Below are 21437 nucleotides of genomic sequence, written 5' to 3' on the forward strand. Positions count from 1 at the left end.
GCCATGGCAACCTACCTCCGCCTCCTTGGGAATTGTCTGAGGCAGTATTATTGGAACTGACAGCCATCATCTCCTGAGATCCGGGGCTCTCTACTTACTGTACTCAGTGCATACCAATCTTACTCATGCAGCCAATCATAAAAAAGATCCCTCTGAAACCACGCCCACCCACCCTTTCATTGGCTGCAGCCAAGCTGACTGACAGTTAAGCCGTCCTGTCTCATTAGGGAGTAAAGTGTCTGTCTGTTTACCAGTTGGCTCGTGCTGCACCTGAGGCATTGTGGGTCGGGGAGTGGACACGAAGTGCTGTCTATTGACCGAGGTTGGCACTGAGGAATATAGCAAACTTTAAGAATCACACACAATCTGTGGAGAGAGATTTGATGTCCTGCTACAGGATATAAACTGTGAAATGGTTTTCAGAGGAAAAGAAAGAGACATGAAAAGTATAAGATTGAAAAAGACTGCAAGGTCAAGAAGGAATAAGATCAAGAAGGAGAGATCATAGGACATAGTTGCATGGCTCATTACCGAAGGTGGTCCTTGGAGCTACAGGGGTCCTGTAGAGAGTTCTACCCTGGCTCCTGTTATGGACAGCTGAACAGAAGGAAGGGACACACATCAAAACAGCCATCATCACTTTGCCATCCTGGAGTTTCCAAATGAAAATAACATGCATGTAGCTCTGTTCAGTTCATTGCAGTGCAGTATGTACTGTATGTATGGGCTCAGTGCATTACAGTTAAGAGCAGATTGTACAGTATGGCCTAAGTACAGTATGGCCTAAGTACAGCCTGTCAAAAGGATGATTTCAAAACATTGACAGCACTAGCAAGCATGTATCTTGCTGATCATATCGTCATCCAAGGCAACATGTATTGTATGTACAGTAGGTACACAGGAATGCCATCTTCTCTGGTCACCTGGAATTAACACTGTGGTAATCAGAAGGAAGAATAAGAGATTACTGTATAACATGGGATTGAATGATGATAAGGTCGTGTCTGCAGAGTCGTAAATCAGACGTCCTATTAAAAATTCGTCCAGTGCTGGTTCCTCAGAGCAGGGTTCAGTGAGGAGGGGTGAAACAGACGTTTCTGAGGGAGAGTGATAAATCATCACGTCCTGTAAAGTCTTTGCCGCTGTATTAAACCAGGGTTCAGTGGGTATGACCAAAGCAGGAGTGTGTGTTTGTGTGTGTGTCTGTGCGTTTGTGTGTCAAATCAAAATAAAATGTATTTGTCACATGCACCGAATACAACAGATGTAGATTTTGTTGCGAAATGCTTACTTATGAGTCCTTTCCTAACAATGCAGAGTAAAAAAATGAAATAATAATAAAATAAATAAATGAAATAATAATATAAAATAACAAAAACAAGGCTATATAAGGAGTCTGTCTGTCTGTCTGTCTGTCTGTCTGTCTGTCTGTCTGTCTGTCTGTCTGTCTGTCTGTCTGTCTGTCTGTCTGTCTGTCTGTCTGTCTGTCTGTCTGTCTGTCTGTCTGTCTGTCTGTCTGTCTGTCTACTGGCTTACCGTGATGAGGAGGGAAGAAGGCCCGTGGCATGTTGACTGTTTTCTATTAGGAGAGAGAAAGGTAGTGAGCGAGAGAGAGATGGGGGGAGAGAAAGAAGATGTGGGGGAGTGACAGGGAGGGGGTGGAGAAAGAGAGATCAGCCATGATACTGTATGAGTCGTCACTGGCCTGTCCGTCATTGTAAATAAGTTCTTAATTAGTTCTTAATTGAATAACTGGATAAATACAGGTTAAATAAAATAAAATGAAAAAATTATACAACAATGATAATATGAAGAGCTATCTACTTCACTAATTTAGTGAGTCAAATAATCAATTCTCACTCTCTCTCTCTCTCTCACTCCCTCTCACTCACTCCCTCTCACTCCCTCCCTCCCTCCCTCTCACTCCCTCCCTCCCTCTCACTCCCTCTCGCTCCCTCTCGCTCCCTCTTACATAACCCCATGCCCTCTTCTCCGTGTCTGATCTGTAAACTCTCCAGCGGGAAGATCGTTATTCCAACTTTTCCTCAGGAAGTGCCAGTGTTGCGGCTGATCCTGGCCAGCTGTGCAGCTTTACGAGAGTGGGGCCGGCGGCACGTGAGACGACAGAGACACACAGTCCAGTCACTATGCATGGCCAGAAAGTTAAGGCCAACGCTTCTCTCCATATTTCCCTCCACTCTCTTCTCGCCTCTCTTTTCTGCTCCACCTCTTTCCAAACTCCAATATTTACTTTGCCCTCTTTTTCCTCCAGCTCTCCTCTCCTCTCCTCTCCTCTCCTCTCCTCTCCTCTCCTCTCCTCTCCTCTCCTCTCCTCTCCTCTCCTCTCCTCTCCTCTCCTCTCCTCTCCTCTCCTCTCTCTCCTCTCCTCTCCTCTCCTCTCCTCTCCTCTCCTCTCCTCTCCTCTCCTCTCCTCCTTAGTAATGCAGATATTAGCTGGCTATGGTCCTCTTTACTGGTCTTGGCCAAATGTGGCTAGCTGCTTGTTTAGCTATTTTCCAATAAGGAGCAGAATGGAAAGAAAGTGCTGCATGCAGCTCTTAATTACACTCTGTAGACTTACTAAAGACTTACTTGAGCACAGTACACACTAGCACACACTACATACTAGAGCACACTACACACTAGAGCACATACTAGGGCACACTACATAATCACTAGATCACACTACATACTAGAGCACACTACAAACTAGCACACACTAAATACTAGCGCACACTACACACTATAGCACATTACACATTAGAGCACACTACATACTAGGACACACTACATACTAGAGCACCCTACATACTAGAGCACCCTACATACTAGAGCACCCTACATACTAGAGCACACTACAAACTAGCACACACTAAATACTAGCGCACACTACACACATTACACATTAGAGCACACTACATACTAGGACACACTACATACTAGAGCACCCTACATACTAGAGCACCCTACATACTAGAGCACCCTACATACTAGGGCACACTACATACTAGAGCACCCTACATACTGTAGCGTTCTACATACTAGCACACACTACATAATAGAGCACACTACATACTAGAGCACCCTACATACTAGAGCACGCTACAAACTAGCGCAAACTACAAACTAGCGCAAACTACATACTAGAGCACACTACAGCACATTACACATTAGAGCACATTACACATTAGAGCACACTACATACTAGCGCACACTACATACTAGAGCACACTACACACTATAGCACATTACACATTAGAGCACACTACATACTAGCACAAACTACATACTTGAGCACGCTATACACTAACGCACACTACATACTAGAGCACACTATATACTAGAGCACACTACATAATTGAGAACACTACATACTAAAGCACACTACATACTCACTAGAGTACAACACATACTAGAGCACATTATGTACTAGAGCTCACCACACATTAGAGCACACTACACACTATAGCACATTACACATTAGAGCACACTGAATACTTGCGCACAACACATACTGGAGCACCTTACGTACTAAAGCACACTACATATTAGGGCACACTGCATACTAGGGCACACTACATAATCACTAGAGCACTCTACATACTAGCACACACTACATACTAGAGCACACTACACACTCGAGCACATACTAGGGCACACTACATAATCACTAGAGCACACTACAACACTACATACTAGAGCACCCTACAAACTAGCACACACTACACACTAGAGCACACTACACACTAGAGCACATACTAGGGCACACTACATAATCAGTAGATCACACTACAACACTACATACTAGAGCACCCTACAAACTAGCACACACTACACACTAGAGCACACTACACACTAGAGCACATACTAGGGCACACTACATAATCAGTAGATCACAACACATACTAGAGCACACTGTATACTAGAGCACACTACACGTGTTACATACTAGAGAACACTAGATACCAGAGCACACTACATACTACACACTAGAGCACACTACATACCAGAGCACACTACACACTAGATCATACTACATACTACAACGCTACATACTAAAACACTACACACCAGAGCACACTTCACACTAGATCACACTACAACACTACATACTAGATCACACTACATACTAGAGCACACTACATACTAGATCACACTACATACTACATACTAAAACACTACACACCAGAGCACACTTCACACTAGATCACACTACAACACTACATACTAGATCACACTACATACTAGATCACACTACATACTACATACTAAAACACTACACACCAGAGCACACTTCACATTAGATCACACTACAACACTACATACTAGATCACACTACATACTAGAGCACACTTCACACTAGATCACACTACATACTACATACTAAAACACTACACACCAGAGCACACTACACACTAGATCACACTACAACACTACATACTAGATCACACTACATACTAGATCACACTACATACTAGAGCACACTACATACTAGATCACACTACATACTACATACTAAAACACTACACACCAGAGCACACTACAACACTACATACTAGATCACACTACATACTAGATCACACTACATACTAGAGCACACTACATACTAAAACACTACATACCAGAGCACACTACACACTAGATCACACTACAACACTACACACTAGATCATACTACATACTACATACTACAACACTACATACTAAAACACTACACACCAGAGCACACTACATACTAGATCATACTACATACTACAACACTACATACTAAAACACTACACACCAGAGCACACTACATACTAGAGCACACTACATACTAGATCACACTACATACTAGAGCACACTACATACTAGATCACACTACATACTACATACTAAAACACTACACACCAGAGCACACTTCACACTAGATCACACTACAACACTACATACTAGATCACACTACAACACTACATACTAGATCACACTACATACTAGAGCACACTACATACTAAAACACTACACACTAGATCACACTACATACTAGATCACACTACATACTAAAACACTACACACCAGAGCACACTACACACTAGATCACACTACAACACTACATACTAGATCACACTACATACTAGAGCACACTACATACTAGATCACACTACATACTACATACTAAAACACTACACACCAGAGCACACTACACACTAGATCACACTACAACACTACATACTAGATCACACTACATACTAGAGCACACTACATACTAGATCACACTACAACACTACATACTAAAACACTACACACCAGAGCACACTTCACACTAGATCACACTACAACACTACATACTAGATCACACTACAACACTACATACTAGATCACACTACATACTACATACTAAAACACTACACACCAGAGCACACTTCACACTAGATCACACTACAACACTACATACTAGATCACACTACATACTAGAGCACACTACATACTAGATCACACTACAACACTACATACTAAAACACTACACACCAGAGCACACTTCACACTAGATCACACTACAACACTACATACTAGATCACACTACAACACTACATACTAGATCACACTACATACTACATACTAAAACACTACACACCAGAGCACACTTCACACTAGATCACACTACAACACTACATACTAGATCACACTACAACACTACATACTAGATCACACTACATACTAAAACACTACAAAATAGAGCACACTACATACTAGAGCACACTACATACTTGAGCACACTACATACTAAAACACTTCACACTAGAGCACATTACATACTAAAACATTACATACTCGAGCACACTACATAATCACTAGAGCACAGTAAAAGAGCAATGAGTGTAGTACTTACTACAGGCTTCAGAGGGGTCCTTGGTTTGTAGGGTTTCTGCATGACCTTCCCTGGAAAACACAACACAATACTAATGAATAACTGGAACTAATAGAATATATGTTACTAGTATTGGACCATAAGGAATATACAGTAAATATAAAACATGTGATCTGTGTGAGATGCCGACAGAGTCAATGCTGCATCAATTATGGGCATTTAAAGGGGGATGATTTGAACTATGGAAGGAAAGAGGGGAAGGGTTTAGGTGACGTACCGCTCATGTTGGTGTTGTGGATGACTGGCTTGCTCCACACTCCGCTGCGTTCCTTGTTGTTGGGTCGGACACCAAACTCATAGGCCGTGTTGGGCTTAAGGCTGTCAATGACCGTGTCGCTTGCGGGGCACGTCTGGTAGGTCCACTTCCGGTTCCTCTCACGGTAGCGCACCGTGTAGTTCCTGGGTCAACCCAGATAGAACACAACATTGTTCATTTCACACATTTTCATCAGTAGTATTATAACATTGTGTATGCTGTAGTGACAAGTGTCAACAAACATAGAATTGAATAGAAATGTCAGAAATTGTGTGGTAACATGGATATTAAAGCATTATGATGGCACAGATTCCTATGACTGATTTGTAAGTTAAAACAATGGCATGTTATGAAACTGTGACAGTCTGTCCACCATTTTGTGTCAGTGTCTGCCATGAAAGCAAAGCTGTAAGTTCTAGTCTCCTGGTGGAGAAGTGTTGTGCAGGCCAGGGGCACAGGGCAGTGACAGCCGTAACTGACATTAGAGAGTTTAAAAAGCCAGCAGGGACTGGGAGCAGAGTAGGGTGAGGTCAAGCTTTCCAATGTCTTTTCCAGGGGATGTTTAGAGAAGTAGAGAAGAGTGTGTCAGTGAGTTGATGTGTAGGATGAGGATCACTCCAACCACTACTAAACACCTGTGCACTCGCCCACTGCCTTCCACCTCCACTCAGTAGCCAGAAAGACTGGCAGACGATGTGTTGCAGTTCGACCACATGTTTAAAGCTGTCTGTTGTATATAATATGAGGGTGAGTTTGAGTGAAATACAGCTTTGCTTTTCTCAAGCTGTGAAAATAATATTACTGTGGTGTGACTCAGAGCATGACGAACCAGCACCAGAACCTCTGTAGGTAGGTTGGGATGTGGGCTGTGTACCTGTACTGGCTCACTCTGCTGAGCGTGCGTGTGTGTGCGTGCGTTTGTGTGCTAACTCACCCATCCTCCAGGCAGTCGTTCATGATGTCCCCCTCGTAGGGCGTCTTGAGGAAGGTCCCCCAGGACAGCAGCACCGAGGTGGGGGTCACGGACCCAATCACCAGGTGGAGGGGCTTCTCCAGGTTCACGTTGCCTGTGGAGTCACAGGGGTCAGTTCGAAGGTAAACCTCGTCAGATTCAAAGGAATGGGCATAAATTTGACTCTTTTCTATGTAATTTATCACATTATTACTGGTAACACTTGGAGTTGGTGCATGTGCAGTACCTGTGCACTGTTTCTTCACATCATTGACTGGGATGGGCTGGACAGCGATCAGGTACTTGGGCTCGGCATCTGGAATAGAGTCATGGTTTAGCCTTGATGACAGAAGATTGTTAATAATTGTCTCTGAATTTGATCGTGTTTCAGGAGGCCCTCGATGGGGTTGAGTTTGGACGTTCTCAAATGTGACCTGACCGAACATTCCAGAAATGAATAGGGCAGGCTGTATTTGACATCACACTGAGAGTGAGGTGTGTGTGTGCATCTACATGTGTGTAACACAGGAGGTTGCTGGCACCTTCATTTGAGAGGACGGGCTCATGGTAATGGCTGGAGTGGAATAGGTGGAATGGTATCAAATACATCAAACACATGGCATTTCATTTGCTCTGTTCCAGCCATTATTCCGAGCCGTCCTCCCCTCAGCAGCCTCCACTGGTGTGTAGGTGTGTGTGTGTGTGTGTGTGTGTTGGAGGGGTGTTGGAGTCTGCACAGATGTGTTCTCTGTCGGTGATGACATTAATCAAACCATGACTAAAACGTCAACATAACACACATACTGTATGTGTGCGAGACCACTCTATAGTTTCTGGTCTGTAAGCCTCAAAGGCTCAAATCTTTGTATTCCTTTGGAAAACCTACATGGCATCATTCACATTTTGATTATGGTGTCAATGCCCTGGGGAATGATCATACATAACACACAAAACACACACGCCTCACCGATCTCTGTCTCGTAGGGCAGTCCGTTCTCTGGGAGTTGGATGAACTGTTTAGAGAACATGCTGCTTCCATAGCCCAGGATGTAGCCCTCCAGCTTGGTGTCAGCGTTCGGACGTACAAACTTCATCACGATGGTGTCGCCTGTAGCGTTGATCCTCACCTTCATGTTCTGACGTCTCACTGTGGGAGAGGAGAGTGTTTAGTAAGGTCGGAATGGAGGGCACACACACACATTGGGCACAATGAATGCCTTTCCTCTTTCTCTACACACACAGACAGAGGCTGCTTTGAATTGGACCAATAATAGTCATAAGACTGGTTTTGTTTACATAGACAATGGAAACAAATCAAATTCTATTAGTCACATGCGCCGAATACAACAGGTGTAGACCTTACAGTGAAATGCTTACTTACAAGCCCCTAAGCAACAATGCAGTTAAAAAAATACGAATAAGAAATAAAAGGAACAAGAAATTAAAGAGCAGCAGTAAAATAACAATAGCGAGAATATATACAGGGGTACCGGTACAGAGTCAATGTGCAGGGGCACCGGTTAGTTCAGGTAATATGTTCGTGTAGGTAGAGTTATTAATGCATAGATAATAACAGAGAGTAGCAGCGGCGTAAAATAGGGGGTGGGCAATGCAAATAGTTTGGGTAGCCATTTGATTAGATTTTCAGGAGTCTTATTGCTTGGGGGTAGAAGCTGTTTAGAAGCCTCTTGGACCTAGACTTGGCGCTCAGGTACCGCTTGCCATATGGTAGCAGAGAGAACAGTCTATGACTAGGGTGGGTGGAGTCTATGACAATTTTTAGGGCCTTCCTCTGACACCGCCTGGTATAGAGGTCCTGGATGGCAGGCAGCTTAGCCCCAGTGATGTACTGGGCCGTACGCACTACCCTCTGTAATGCCTTGCAATCGGAGGCCGAGCAATTGCCATACCAGGCAGTAATGCAACCAGTCAGGATGCTCTCGATGGTGCAGCTGTAGAACCATTTGAGGTTCTGTGGACCACTTTCTTGGTGTGCTTGGACCATGTTAGTTTGTTGGTGATGTGGACACCAAGGAGCTTGAAGCTCTCAAGCTGCTCCACTACAGCCCCATTGGTGGGGGCGTGCTCGGTCCTCCTTTTCCTGTAGTCCACGATCATCACCTTTATCTTGATCACGTTGAGGGAGAGGTTGTTGTCCTGGCACCACACAGCCAGGTCTCTGACCTCCTCCCTATAGGCTGTCTCGTCATTGTCGGTGATCAGGCCTACCACTGTTGTGTCATCAGCAAACTTAATGATGGTGTTGGAATCGTACCTGGCTGTGCAGTCATGAGTGAACAGGGAGTACAGGAGGGGACTGAGCACGCACTCCTGAGGGGCCACTGTGTTGAGGATCAGCATGGCGGATGTGTTGTTACCTACCCTTACCACCTGGGGCGGCCCGTCAGGAAGTCCAGAATCCAGTTGCAGAGGGAGGTGTTTAGTCCCAGGGTCCTTAGCTTAGTGATGAGCTTTGAAGGCACTATGGTGTTGAACACTGAGCTGTAGTAAATTAATTGCATTCTCACATAGGTGTTCCTTTTGTCCAGGTGGGAAAGGGCAGTGTGGAGTGCAATAGAGATTGCATCATCTGTGGATCTGTTAGGGCGGTATGCAAATTGGAGTGGGGGTCTAGGGCTTCAGGGATAATGGTGTTGATGTGAGCCATGACCAGCCTTTCAAAGTACTTTATGGCTACAGACTTGAGTACTACGGGTCAGTAGTCATTTAGGCAGGTTACCTTAGTGTTCTTGGGCACAGGGACTATGGTGGTCTGCTTAAAACAAGTTGGTATTACAGACTCGGACAGGGAGAGGTTGAAAATGTCAGTGAAGACACTTGCCAGTTGGTCAGCGCATCTTTGCAGTACATGTCCTGGTAATCCGAATGTTGACCTGTTTATTAAAGGTCTTACTCATATCGGCTGCGGAGAGCGTGATCACACAGTCGTCCGGAACAGCTGGTGCTCTCATGCATGTTTCAGTGTTATTTGCCTCGAAGCGAGCATAGAAGTAGTTTAGCTCAAAGCTAATTAACCTAATTAACAATCAGAGGGATTGTGTTTATAATACCGCCCTAATGTGTTCAACGATACATCTCAGTAATTGATTGTGCAAACACACACACACACACACACACACACACACACACACACACACACACACACACACACACACACACACACACACACACATCTGCTGCCAAATATGTTTACATATCCTGCCAAAATCAACAGAGTTTGAACCCCCAAGATCACATGCCCTACCCAAGGAGCTCAGCGAAAGAGGTTACACAGGGACAGAAACCATAGAGAGACAAAGACCCAAACTGGACTACAGAGAAAAGCGCAGTGCAGGGGCAGAAGAATGGTTTCATTGGTGTTTACTGGTAGTGTAAACAGCAGTGTTAACTGGGTGAGAGACCTTTGGCCATACTGTGTTTGGTATGAGAGTTTAGGGAAGGATTTAAAGTGTCTGCCTCGTTAACACGTGAAGATAAACACAAAAACAGAGAGAAGTAAAGCAAAGGTGTATGAGAGATTGGCAAATATACAGTAAGTGGTCTGAGAGCAGAATTCTCAGACATTTTACTTCACTGTACAGCATGTGCATTCAGCAAACTGCAGTGAGATATCTAAGGGCAAACTAAAGAGTAAAATGCAAATTGTGGAATGTGGAACGTGCTTTTGAAAAAAATAAATTGCACATTCTGCCAGCAGACACCAGAGACAAAGAGGTTGGGGAGAAATGAGGGGAAACCATGGTTTGATGAATAGCCTCAGCCTTTGCCAACTGTGTGTTTCCTATCAAGACTGCATTTGTTTTGTTTCTCCCTCTATATTTCTGATGAAACAATGGGGGATTGGCTCTAGCTCTGGCTCCAATGAGAGGGGTTTCCAGTGTATGAAACATTAGGAAACTTCTGGCTGCGTTTCTCCAACTCCAAAACAAGCAAACATTGGCTCAGTCCCCTAACAACCTGGTCCAAATCCCAACAGTTTGGCCGTTCTACAACAGGGACTTATCTGTATTTCCAGTCTAACATGACTGGAAGTTTATAAATAGACAGTATCATAACCCCAATCATCAATCTACATCAAAGGGAAACTGGTCACAACCAAGCCACCAGAATAGATAACAAGAAATTGGAACATTAGCCAAACATAACACAGATAGCTAAGGGAAGAAGAGGATTTTGGTATCGTCTTGGATACGAGGCAGAGAGGATTAGGAATGACAGATGAAATCTCCAACGACACAGAATGTTCAAACTGACCAAAGCTGTGTCACGGTTACAACTGACCTAGAGCTTGACGACCAAATGAATATCCAGAACCACAATGGGGTCAAATGTCAACTGGCAAGAGGAACCAGGAGCTCAGAAAGCTTTGTGATCATCACCTCCGGCATTGTGCACACGCACGCACGCACACGCACGCACGCACACGCACGCACGCACACGCGCACACGCGCACACACACACACACCTAGGGCTGTACTGAGGGCAGAGGCCAGCACACCTCTAGTTAGCCTGTTATCTGTAAAGAAGAAATACTTCAGCTTAATGACATGTACCAACTGACTCTATGACCTTGCACTGATGAACCACAAAGGAAAGGGATACCTCTGACAACCAAGGGCCATAATTAAATCACTAAGCGTTGGCACCAGGTGAAAAGTTTGCACCGATAGCAACAACATATTACTAACGTGTGCTACCATAGTAATTACAGCGTTACTAAACAAGTATGAGAGGAACTCAATGTAACATTTTTACATAAAACAATTGAGGTAGGTGTAGCATATCTATCTGATGCTGTCTGGTCAGAAAGTGTGTGACATTGTTGCCGCCCGTAGCGTTGAGCTCAGCTGTGAATGAAGATGTTGTGCATATGTTGTGATAAGGACACAGTGTGTGCAGTGTACTTCATGTTGTCTAGGACACACTCTGTTCCCGATCTCAGCAGCAATGCGGATTGTTTTATTATGTAATGGATAAATAAATCATAAGGCCTTTCATAAATGTCAACTGAATGTTATGAGAAGGTGATAACCAATGCACATTTCCCAAATAGCTGCAGGGTTTGTCTGAGTGGTTGCTAAGAGGAAGGATCAGTGAGATGTTTTGTTTTTATTGAGGAGAACTCTGCCTATCACCATGTCATAAGGTTTGCTGTGGCAGCTTTCTCCATTACCACTCTTCATGAAAATATCAGAGAAAAGCTCCTAGCTGTACCTAAAGGGGCAATCAGCATTTGAATCAAGAACAAAGCGTTATCCCAGCCAATGTTTCGGTAAACAGCTAAGGGATGGGAATGGAGGAATGTAACCATTCAAAATCATATAGCTATGGATGCAAGGACTGACCATCCATAATATCAAATGTTTGTTTACATTTATTTTGTTTACAAACATCAGAGTGAAACAAGTTTACGTTTTTGGTTCTGATGGGGTGCGACAGTTGAACTAAGCTCATGAAGCATTTATAAGTTAGATTCTTAAAGAATCAATGGGTATTTATCGTTAATTTAAGCACGAACATGGATGTAGCAACTGCAGATTGGCCCTTTAAACTGAAACAATCCTAAAGTGAAATCCTGCCTTGCTCAAGAGATACAAGCTCAAACTCATACATGTGAATCACCACAAAAAGTAGACCAAAGGATCAGCCAACACACTTCAAAGATACAATAAACACTTCCGAAATACTTCCACTCTGATCCCACTATTCCTCTTGGGCTGGATTGCAGAACCTCCCTTGGACAGGAGACACTGAGCGGAAACATTGACTGGAGGCGACTGGACTTCACGGCGGCCATCTTAGCTCATCCCTGGTGATGGATGGTCCTCTTGGAGAGGGAGGAGGTCATTAGGCCTGTCAGAGGATGAGCTCAGTGCTCTCGCTGCTATGAAAACTCACAAACACCCACTCCGCCGGTGTTTGTGCGTGTGTGTGTGCATGCACGTTTGCGTGTGTGTGTAGCTTTGGAATCAGCATTGTCACATTGTTGATTTAAATCTTGCTCTTTTGCACACCCAAACTAGGTCCTCTTGGCAGCTTGTTTTCTGCCCTCCGTCTTTCAGTTTCTCTTCTCTCGTGTCCTATCATTCCTCTATTCCTTCCTCTCTTTGAAAGGACATTGATTAATATTATCCCACTGTATGCACATACAGTACATAAAACACACATTCACACACTGCTAGGTAGGTTCTGTGTGCGTGGGGCTTTGTGGCTCTAGATGATTTTACGCAGCTCTGCAGGTGTTTGGATCTTGCGATTCCATCCTGGGAATGAGAAGGTGGAGAGATGCAAGGGGACTTGGCTTCCCACGGCCAGCAAAGACAAGTTTTACGACTCTTGGTAACAGAGTCGGCTTCATTTAATTCAATGAAGTGTAAAACATCTCTCTTGTCCATGCCAACTAGAAGAAACAGGGTTTGGAATGGTTCTGCCTCCAAACAAAAAGAGTAAACTTTGAGAAAAACAGAAACAACTTGAAGATGGTAAGAAATGACAAGCAGACCTCACCTGTCACAAAATTCCAATACGGGATGGGGGAGAGGGGATTTGATACGCTATAGTGGGCTCCACACCACTACACCACACCCTTGGCCATGGGCCAGCCCAGCCATGCTCCGGGTTTTCAGGGGGAGCTTTGCCTCACAGCCCAGCTGGAGCAAGCCTTGCCTGGGCTAAGGCTCCCACGCTATCCCCTGCACTGGTCCCCCTGATCTCATACTATATCTCCCACATACGGCTCAACTACAGCTGTTCTCTTTTCTCTGGTAGCAAAACTCAATTTCTCCCTTTCACCAACTCTCCCTCCCTCCATTGTGCTCTAATCATCCCTCCATCTGTCTAAACCTCTCTCATCCATCTCTCAGGCTGTTAGAGCACATACACCTAACATGCACAAAGAAGTATAAAGCACATCAACAAACTGATCTGGAGTCTGTATTTGAGGTCACTTCAGCCAGAGATAACTTGACATAACATATTCCAACTAGGGACAGGGAACACATGCCAACATGAAGAGCCACACCCACCTCTGACAGACCGCCAAAGCAAACTCACGTTACACTCGTTCATCCAATCTCAATGTTATTGTCTGTAGGCCAACTTCAGCTAACAACACACTGTGGAACTGTCTGTAAGCCAATGTCACAGTTTTTCCACAGTGCTTGCCCTTCTAACCGACTCCCCTCTGTAGTCTCACTCACTTAAAATCAGCTTTATTAGCATCAAAGTTTTCAAAGTGCCCAACTTTAATTCACAGAAAACAGTGTGGCGGCACTGTGGAGACATGGGAAACGGGAGCCAGAATTAAACTAAGACACACTGCATGTATATATATATAGTGTGTGTGTGTGTGTGTGTGTGTGTGTGTGTGTGTGTGTGTGTGTGTGTGTGTGTGTGTGTGTGTGTGTGTGTGTGTGTGTGTGTGTGTGTGTGTGTGTGTGTGTGTGTGTGAGACCCTTGTGTATGAGTGGGTGGGTGGGTTAATGGGACAGCATGGCAGAGTTTCCCGTGACTGTTGTGAAAATCCTAATCAGAGTGATCCCTCAAAACAGGGCTGATTCCCATATTAAACAGATTCCATTTTATGGCCCCATTTAAAACATGTTTAAAAATAACTAACTGCTAAGACAGACAGACAGACAGACAGACAGACAGACAGACAGACAGACAGACAGACAGACAGACAGACAGACAGACAGACAGACAGACAGACAGACAGACAGACAGACAGACAGACAGACAGACAGACAGACAGACAGACAGACAGACAGACAGACAGACAGACAGACAGACAGACAAAAGTGAGAGGAGGGAGAGACAGATATAGAAAGAGACTCACAAATAATTTGAAAACAAATCAAATGTAGCTAAACTCCCATATCTATTGGGTGAAATACCATAGTGTGCCATCACAGCAGCAATATTTGCCACAAGAAAAGGGCAACCAGTGAAGAACAAACACCATTGTAAATACAACCCATATTTATGTTTATTTATTTTCCCTTTTGTACTTTAACTATTTGCACATCATTACAACACTGTACCGTCATAAAATGTCATTTGAAATGCCTCTATTTCTTTGTAATGTCTACTGTTCTATCTATTTCACTTACATTTAAAATAATTAAACTGCAATAAAAACACATTTTCTGTCTCAGAGACAAGCACATGGCACATTCTAACAAGGGCCAAACTACCAACAACCCTGACCTGTAACCTGGAAACACTTTCAGTAGTGCAGACTGAACACTATTAGCAGCAGCAGAGAGGAAGTGGCAAAGCAAGAGGTTTCACTAACGCCAAAATCTGTCCAAAATAAGCCCAATGTATTTCTATGGGCTTAATATGCAGACCTAAGCTTGTCGGCTGCCTTTCTGCCTTTAGGACAACGACTACCATTGTTAGGATGAGCATCTCGTCATTATATACAGATCTCTGGCAGCAGTTAACGTCTCTCATCCTCGCCTGCCCACCTTGTTTCATAGAAATGGAACAAACTCACGTGGCTCATAAAAACAGCACAAGCACAATTTAGGACATGGCCTGTTGTGAATTGGAACACCTTGCTCCAGGTCAGGTAAAGACAGTCCAACCCTGCATGCTGAACATCAGCATGATGTACCGTAGACCTACAGTAGTATGGTGTATTTTACATTGTAGCACAATAGGGCAAACTTTATGAGGAACCGTGGTGCATGCTTCTAGGCACACATCAGAATCACTGGCCTTCCTGGCAGTGTGTGGCAAGGCAACGACCACCTGTGGTTGTCACGGCAACATCTGCAGGACATAACATCCAACATATAATAACAATTGCGTACCCTTCATCATGCTGCATAGAATGCAGAGTCCTATACCACAACCACATAGCATGAAAATGAAATCGTCACCTTGGTTTGGACCATGTAATGGAGCAAAAGTTTCATAACACTGGACATAGTCTCAGCGGAAGGGTTTTTATATCAGTCACATGCCAGTTTCAGATTCAACACAGCAATCATGTCTAGCAATATTATCTGAACCCATAATCACTACAGGATTCATCTAAGCTGTCTAGTACAAATGAACTGTGTCTGATTGTGATAAGATACCAGCCACCAATACTGTATAGTTTGGTCCAACAATTCCTCATGAACCTGAGCAGTCAGCATTATCAAATGCATTGCAATAATGTGCATGGGTGCCCACATTTAATTCAACTGCATGTCCACATGCATTTCATTCATTTATTTATATCATCTGAGGCTAACTTTCTTTGCAAAGCTCAATAGCCTATAATTTGCATGACAGAATTCCCATAACAACATATATTCATGCTATGTGATGCAAAGTCGACTCCTGATAAGTGCATATTGGATAACTGCAAGCTCTGCATTGGAGTTCTTCAGCTCTAATTCAAGTTCAGTCTTTTTCATTGTGTTGTGTCTGCATGCTCCAATTTATACAAGCCAAGCACTTCCATTAACATTGCATTTCTTAGGAGTTGACTGTAAAGGTTTTACATGGCAATGAAGGTGATACAGATGTCACCTACCTCTGCTTCTCCGAGCCGTAGACGAGCCGGCCAGCGCAATCTCAACGATGAAAAGGAGGAAGAGGAAGACGAGGAAGGTGTGTGAGAGCTGCATGGTGGTAGGTGATCTGCTGCGGTCTCAGGTACAAAGGACTGGCTGGTGACTCGCACTAGACGCCGTTGACTGAAGACTTAATAATCTCAGTTCAGGACTAAGAGGTGGACTAAGGTGAGCTACTGGACTACAGTAATGGAGAACATTGACAGAGTAAATATCAACCAGCCCTGGACTAGTTCACAGACTGAGCCTTGTACATGACTAGAACGGTAGAACTAGAACAGTAAAGTAATTATCCTAGTTCTGTGTGAGTTATGCTGACTCTGGTGGCTGGACTACTTCACTGAGCTGGTGTGTCTCAGGACTAGTGCAGCACACTGGACAGGCTCTGGCTGAGGCTGTGTCTGAGGCTGAAGGGCTTGATGCTCTGGGGCTCTGTGCTCTGGGATGCAGGGAGACCAGCCTGCAGCATCTATACCTACAGAGGGAGGGGACAGACCGAGGCGGACACACCCCCTTTCTCTTTTTCTCGCTCCCTCTCTCACCCACATAGATTTGCGCTCTTTTACTTGGCGTCACACCCACTCTCGCTCTCTCTTCGGTCTCTTTGGCCCTTTCTTTTTCTCTCTTTCGTTCTCTCTCGCGTTCTCTCTCTCTCTCATCCCCCCTTTCATTCTTTCTCTTTTTCCATTAGTTTTTTTCTGCAATGGCAGTCTTTTCCATCCCTAAGGCCCTTGCTGATTTTTCATTGCACTTATTCTCTCGTTCCTTCCTTTCTTTCTCTCCCTCCTTTTTCCTCCCTTTCATATCCCTCTCTACCACTCGTTACCGCTCTCTTCATTTAGCCCAAAGTTGTAAGGTGCTTAAAGGTGATGTAAGAGTCTCTTGCAAAAATGGAGGTATGCGGAAAATGAGAAAAGAGGGGTGTCCCACTAGTCCAAAATTCAAGAGTCTTCCGCTCTCATCCCTCTCTCACACAATCTCCATTAATATCTACTGTATCAATCCCCAAAACACGCCACGAACACGTGCATCTTTGGCCACTGCATCCAACACGTGTGGTAACACGCCTACTATGATCACACCCCCAAACATGGCATTTTGGCAACATGTACAATAACCCATCACAAACACGTGCTGTTATACAGTAGTAGGGCAGCATCATAAAAACGCCTTTCAACTGCAGACTCATCCATCAATGTTTACAACCACTGGGCACAGTGTGTGTGCGTGCGTGCACGCAAATGTGTGTGTGTGAGCTTACGCATGTGACTAAGTGTGTGCATGTGTGTTTATGTCTGGGTCCAGACTGTCAGCAGTCAGTCATCCTGTACGGTTCTGCCAGAACCAGGCCGCTGGAATGCGAAGTGTGTTCATGGATGTGTGTATGTGTGTGTTTCCAGGAGCTCCGGCCCTCTGGCACTGAGGTTCCATCCCACATGCCATCACACGAGACAGGAACGAGGCCTCGGTCAGAGGGGGTTGGGCTATTCAAACAGGAAGTCCCTACACACTGTCATATTCGAGTTCACAGGCTTCATTCACCAATATCCATAAAGACAGATATGTGTTATCGTTATACAGTCTACTTGCCTTTAAATATTATAATTCAGGGGTTATAAACAAGAAAAAGATCTAGATTCAGAACAGAATATGAGAAAGAATGCCTGGTTCATTTCCATTAGACATCAAAGACTATAGACTTAGTCAGATCACAAAATGGCTGTAGTTATAAAAATGTAGGTTAAAATGTGATAATATTTTTGGATCATGCTGACCTCCTTTCTTTGTCTTTGTCCTGTATAGTAAACCAGCTATAGACAGGTGTGTCAGGGTTCATCTGAGGGCTGAATGTTCCAGGAAATGGACATACGCCAGGTCCACAGGTCAATGTAGAGCATCATCCCTCTGTTCAACCTCTCCAACTATTGCTCTTACTTCCACCTTTTCCACCTACCATTTACATTACATTACATTTGCGTCATTCAGCAGACGCTTTTATCCAGAGCGACATACAGGAGAAATTAGGGTTAAGTGCCTTGCTCAAGGGAACATAAATATATTTTTCACATAGTTGCCTCAGGGATTCAAACCAGCAACCTTTCGGTTACTGGCCCACCGTTCTTAATCGCTAGACTACGTGTCGCCTCCTTCCACCTTTTCCCACCTCCTTCTACCTTTTTCTACCTTTTCCTCCTTCTTGCACCTTTTTCAACCTCCCACCTTTTTCCACCTCCTACCTTTCCCCTCCTTCTTCCACCTTTTCCCACCTTTTTCATACATTTTCACCTTTTTCCTTCTTTTTCTACATTTTCCCAAATTCTTCCACCTCCTTCCACCTCTTTCCACCTTCTACCTTCTCTCACATTTTTCCACATTTTCCTCCTTTCACCTTTTTCCTCCTTTTCCAACCTCCTTCCACCTTTTCCCACCTTCCACCTTTTTCCTCTTTCTTCCACCCCTTCCATATTTTTCCACCTCCTTCCACCGACTTCTTCCTCCTTCCACCTCATCCTCCTCCGCCTACCTTCTTACACCTCCCTCCCATCCCGTCCCTCCATTCTCCCTGCACCTATAGTCTGAGTGTAATCAGTGTTAAAGACACAGGAAGAGACAGAACAGTGAGTACAGGGTGGCATTGTTTGAGCTCGGCTTACATAACTATGTCTCTGCTGTAAAAGCCATGTCCAAGCCTCGGGAGAACTTCAGGGGGACGTCAGAGGAAACTCTCTCTGTACAGCACAATACCACCTCTGTCCCTCTGTACTGGGCACAGAATAGGTGACCAGAGAGAGAGGGAGGAGGGAGAGAAGATAGAGGGAGGGAAAAAGGGGGAGGGAGGGAGAGAAAGAGGAAAGGAGGGTAGAAATGCGGGGGATGGACTAAATACTGTATGTATTTAGTGGCAAAAATGGCGAAATTACTCTAAAATGCTGTGAGACCTCTGAAGTGAGACAGGTGCCTTTGATTTGATTCTGAGAACCAGTTTTCAACCAATCTAGTCAATGATCCCCATACTCCGGGAAAGATAAATGATGTATGACAAGATAACTGTTTCCATAACATCTCATTTCCATTCTTAATACATTTCCTGTGTTCACTGTCTCCAGGCCTTCTCCATGCTGTCCAGCTATCCTGCAGTGGAATGTTTCCTGGTTTCATTCAAGATAGCCATCTACCTGTCAGACACTGTCTGGAGCTATCCTTGACCCTGACCCCTAACCCTATGGTGACTGCAGATAATCTGGTATTTGCCGCTCTCCCTCTCCCTTCCTGAAAGAGGAAAATGTGATATTTCAGTGGCTGAGAGCAGAACCGTGTAGGTCAGACACGTTGTAGTCGTTCTGCTTTAGTAATCACCGATTGGTCGTTCCCATCTTCCATTTTATAGCCTTTCACCACATCATCAGGCCCACCTGCCAACCAGAGCCACGCACACACACACACACACACACACACACACACACACACACACACACACACACACGCACACACGCACACACGCACACACACACAGGGCATGGGCAGGGTGGATGTCAAATGAAGTGCTCAAACACACACACATGCACACACACTCAGGATGCTGATTTGTGTGTAGGCGTGCTGATGTGTGTTTTGACCTGTGTGCGTGTGTATGTCTGCTTCTGGCTGTTCAGCCTCTCTCATCCATTAACTGATTTATAAACTCATCCTCTGTGACTGTGGAGAAGAATCACCTTGAGTCGAGTGAAAAAACATTCCACAAACGGACCAAACGACCTTAACCGTCAACGCCAAAACAAGACACACCTGGCCAAAAACGCACAATATTGAATCAAAATGTTAGCAATTTAGGGTCATGTATTTTTTTCTTTGTTTTATTTTGGTGTCTGTTTGCCTGTAGGTCTATGGGGAGGTGGAAAACAGTTGCTGCCGAAGCCAGAAGCGGATGGTATTTTGCAGATCACCCAAGTCACAGCTTTGTAAGTTTCCCCACTTGGACCAGGTTGAGATTTTGAAGAATGGAAAAATAAAATGATTTAGCTTTTTTCCGTCTTCTTTTCCAAAGCCGTTTTCATCTGCTGATGCCTGGAATGGACTGGCTTATTATGAGGTCCTACTGTTCCCTTTCAGGTCAACATCCAAACAGTAAGGGGATTATGCCAATTTGGGAATATATAGTATAATTATCGATGAATCGATAGAAACTATTGATGAATGTGTGGTCTTAAACCCCAAAATATGAATTATGTCCTCTGTCAAACCATCATTTAAACACAACAAATTCAAGTAGCAGGGTTCATGCTGTCACTTCACTGTAAAGGAATTTGTTACAATTTCATGATTGAAAGTTAAATGATATATTATACCATTTTTCAGCATCAATGATTGGGCAAACTAGACATGTAACATGTAACACTATTCTATTGGTTGAGCTGTATCATGTGACTGGCAGGTAGAGTCTCATGTCCGACTGGGTGAAGGGAAAAATAATGTCCATGAGGAACACTGATGGCCCAAGACGGCACAGTGGAAAATATGATGTATGGAATGTTCCCTAAAATATCTGCGCAGTTCGTCAGAGTTTTTTCCTCTCCTTCTGTTGCAGGTAAATGGGTCAGTCATTGCCTCTATTTTATTCTTCAGTTTTAAGCTCACTAATGCACATAAAACCCCTCCCAGACACACCTATGCAATCACCGACACGGATGATCCACATCTGTGTCCGCACCTGCTGAGATGTTTGACGTAC

The 21437-nt window shown here is 44.2% G+C and overlaps 1 protein-coding gene across 5 annotated transcripts in view; it reads right to left on the reverse strand.

The window, feature by feature from the left end:
* Window positions 1-17323, reverse strand: part of LOC106582004 (target of Nesh-SH3) — a 38144-nt gene extending 20821 nt beyond the window's left edge. For 3 of the 5 annotated variants that reach the window (XM_014164633.2, XM_045704657.1, XM_014164629.2), the window contains exons 1-8: window positions 16669-17323; window positions 8083-8262; window positions 7363-7431; window positions 7098-7230; window positions 6125-6306; window positions 5869-5918; window positions 1537-1579; window positions 532-597 (exon numbers count right to left, since the gene is read on the reverse strand). In XM_014164633.2, coding sequence (XP_014020108.1) covers window positions 532-597; window positions 1537-1579; window positions 5869-5918; window positions 6125-6306; window positions 7098-7230; window positions 7363-7431; window positions 8083-8262; window positions 16669-16762 — 817 coding nt within the window. In that variant the 5' untranslated portion in view covers window positions 16763-17323. Of the gene's footprint in view, window positions 1-251; window positions 330-531; window positions 598-1536; window positions 1580-5868; window positions 5919-6124; window positions 6307-7097; window positions 7231-7362; window positions 7432-8082; window positions 8263-16668 lie in introns of all 5 variants that reach the window. The other 2 variants (XM_014164628.2, XM_014164627.2) reach the window with 1 other exon arrangement.
* Window positions 17324-21437: the final 4114 nt, after the last annotated feature.

This window comes from Salmo salar, chromosome ssa21 (assembly GCF_905237065.1).
Source record: "Salmo salar chromosome ssa21, Ssal_v3.1, whole genome shotgun sequence".
Lineage (NCBI taxonomy): Eukaryota > Metazoa > Chordata > Actinopteri > Salmoniformes > Salmonidae > Salmo > Salmo salar.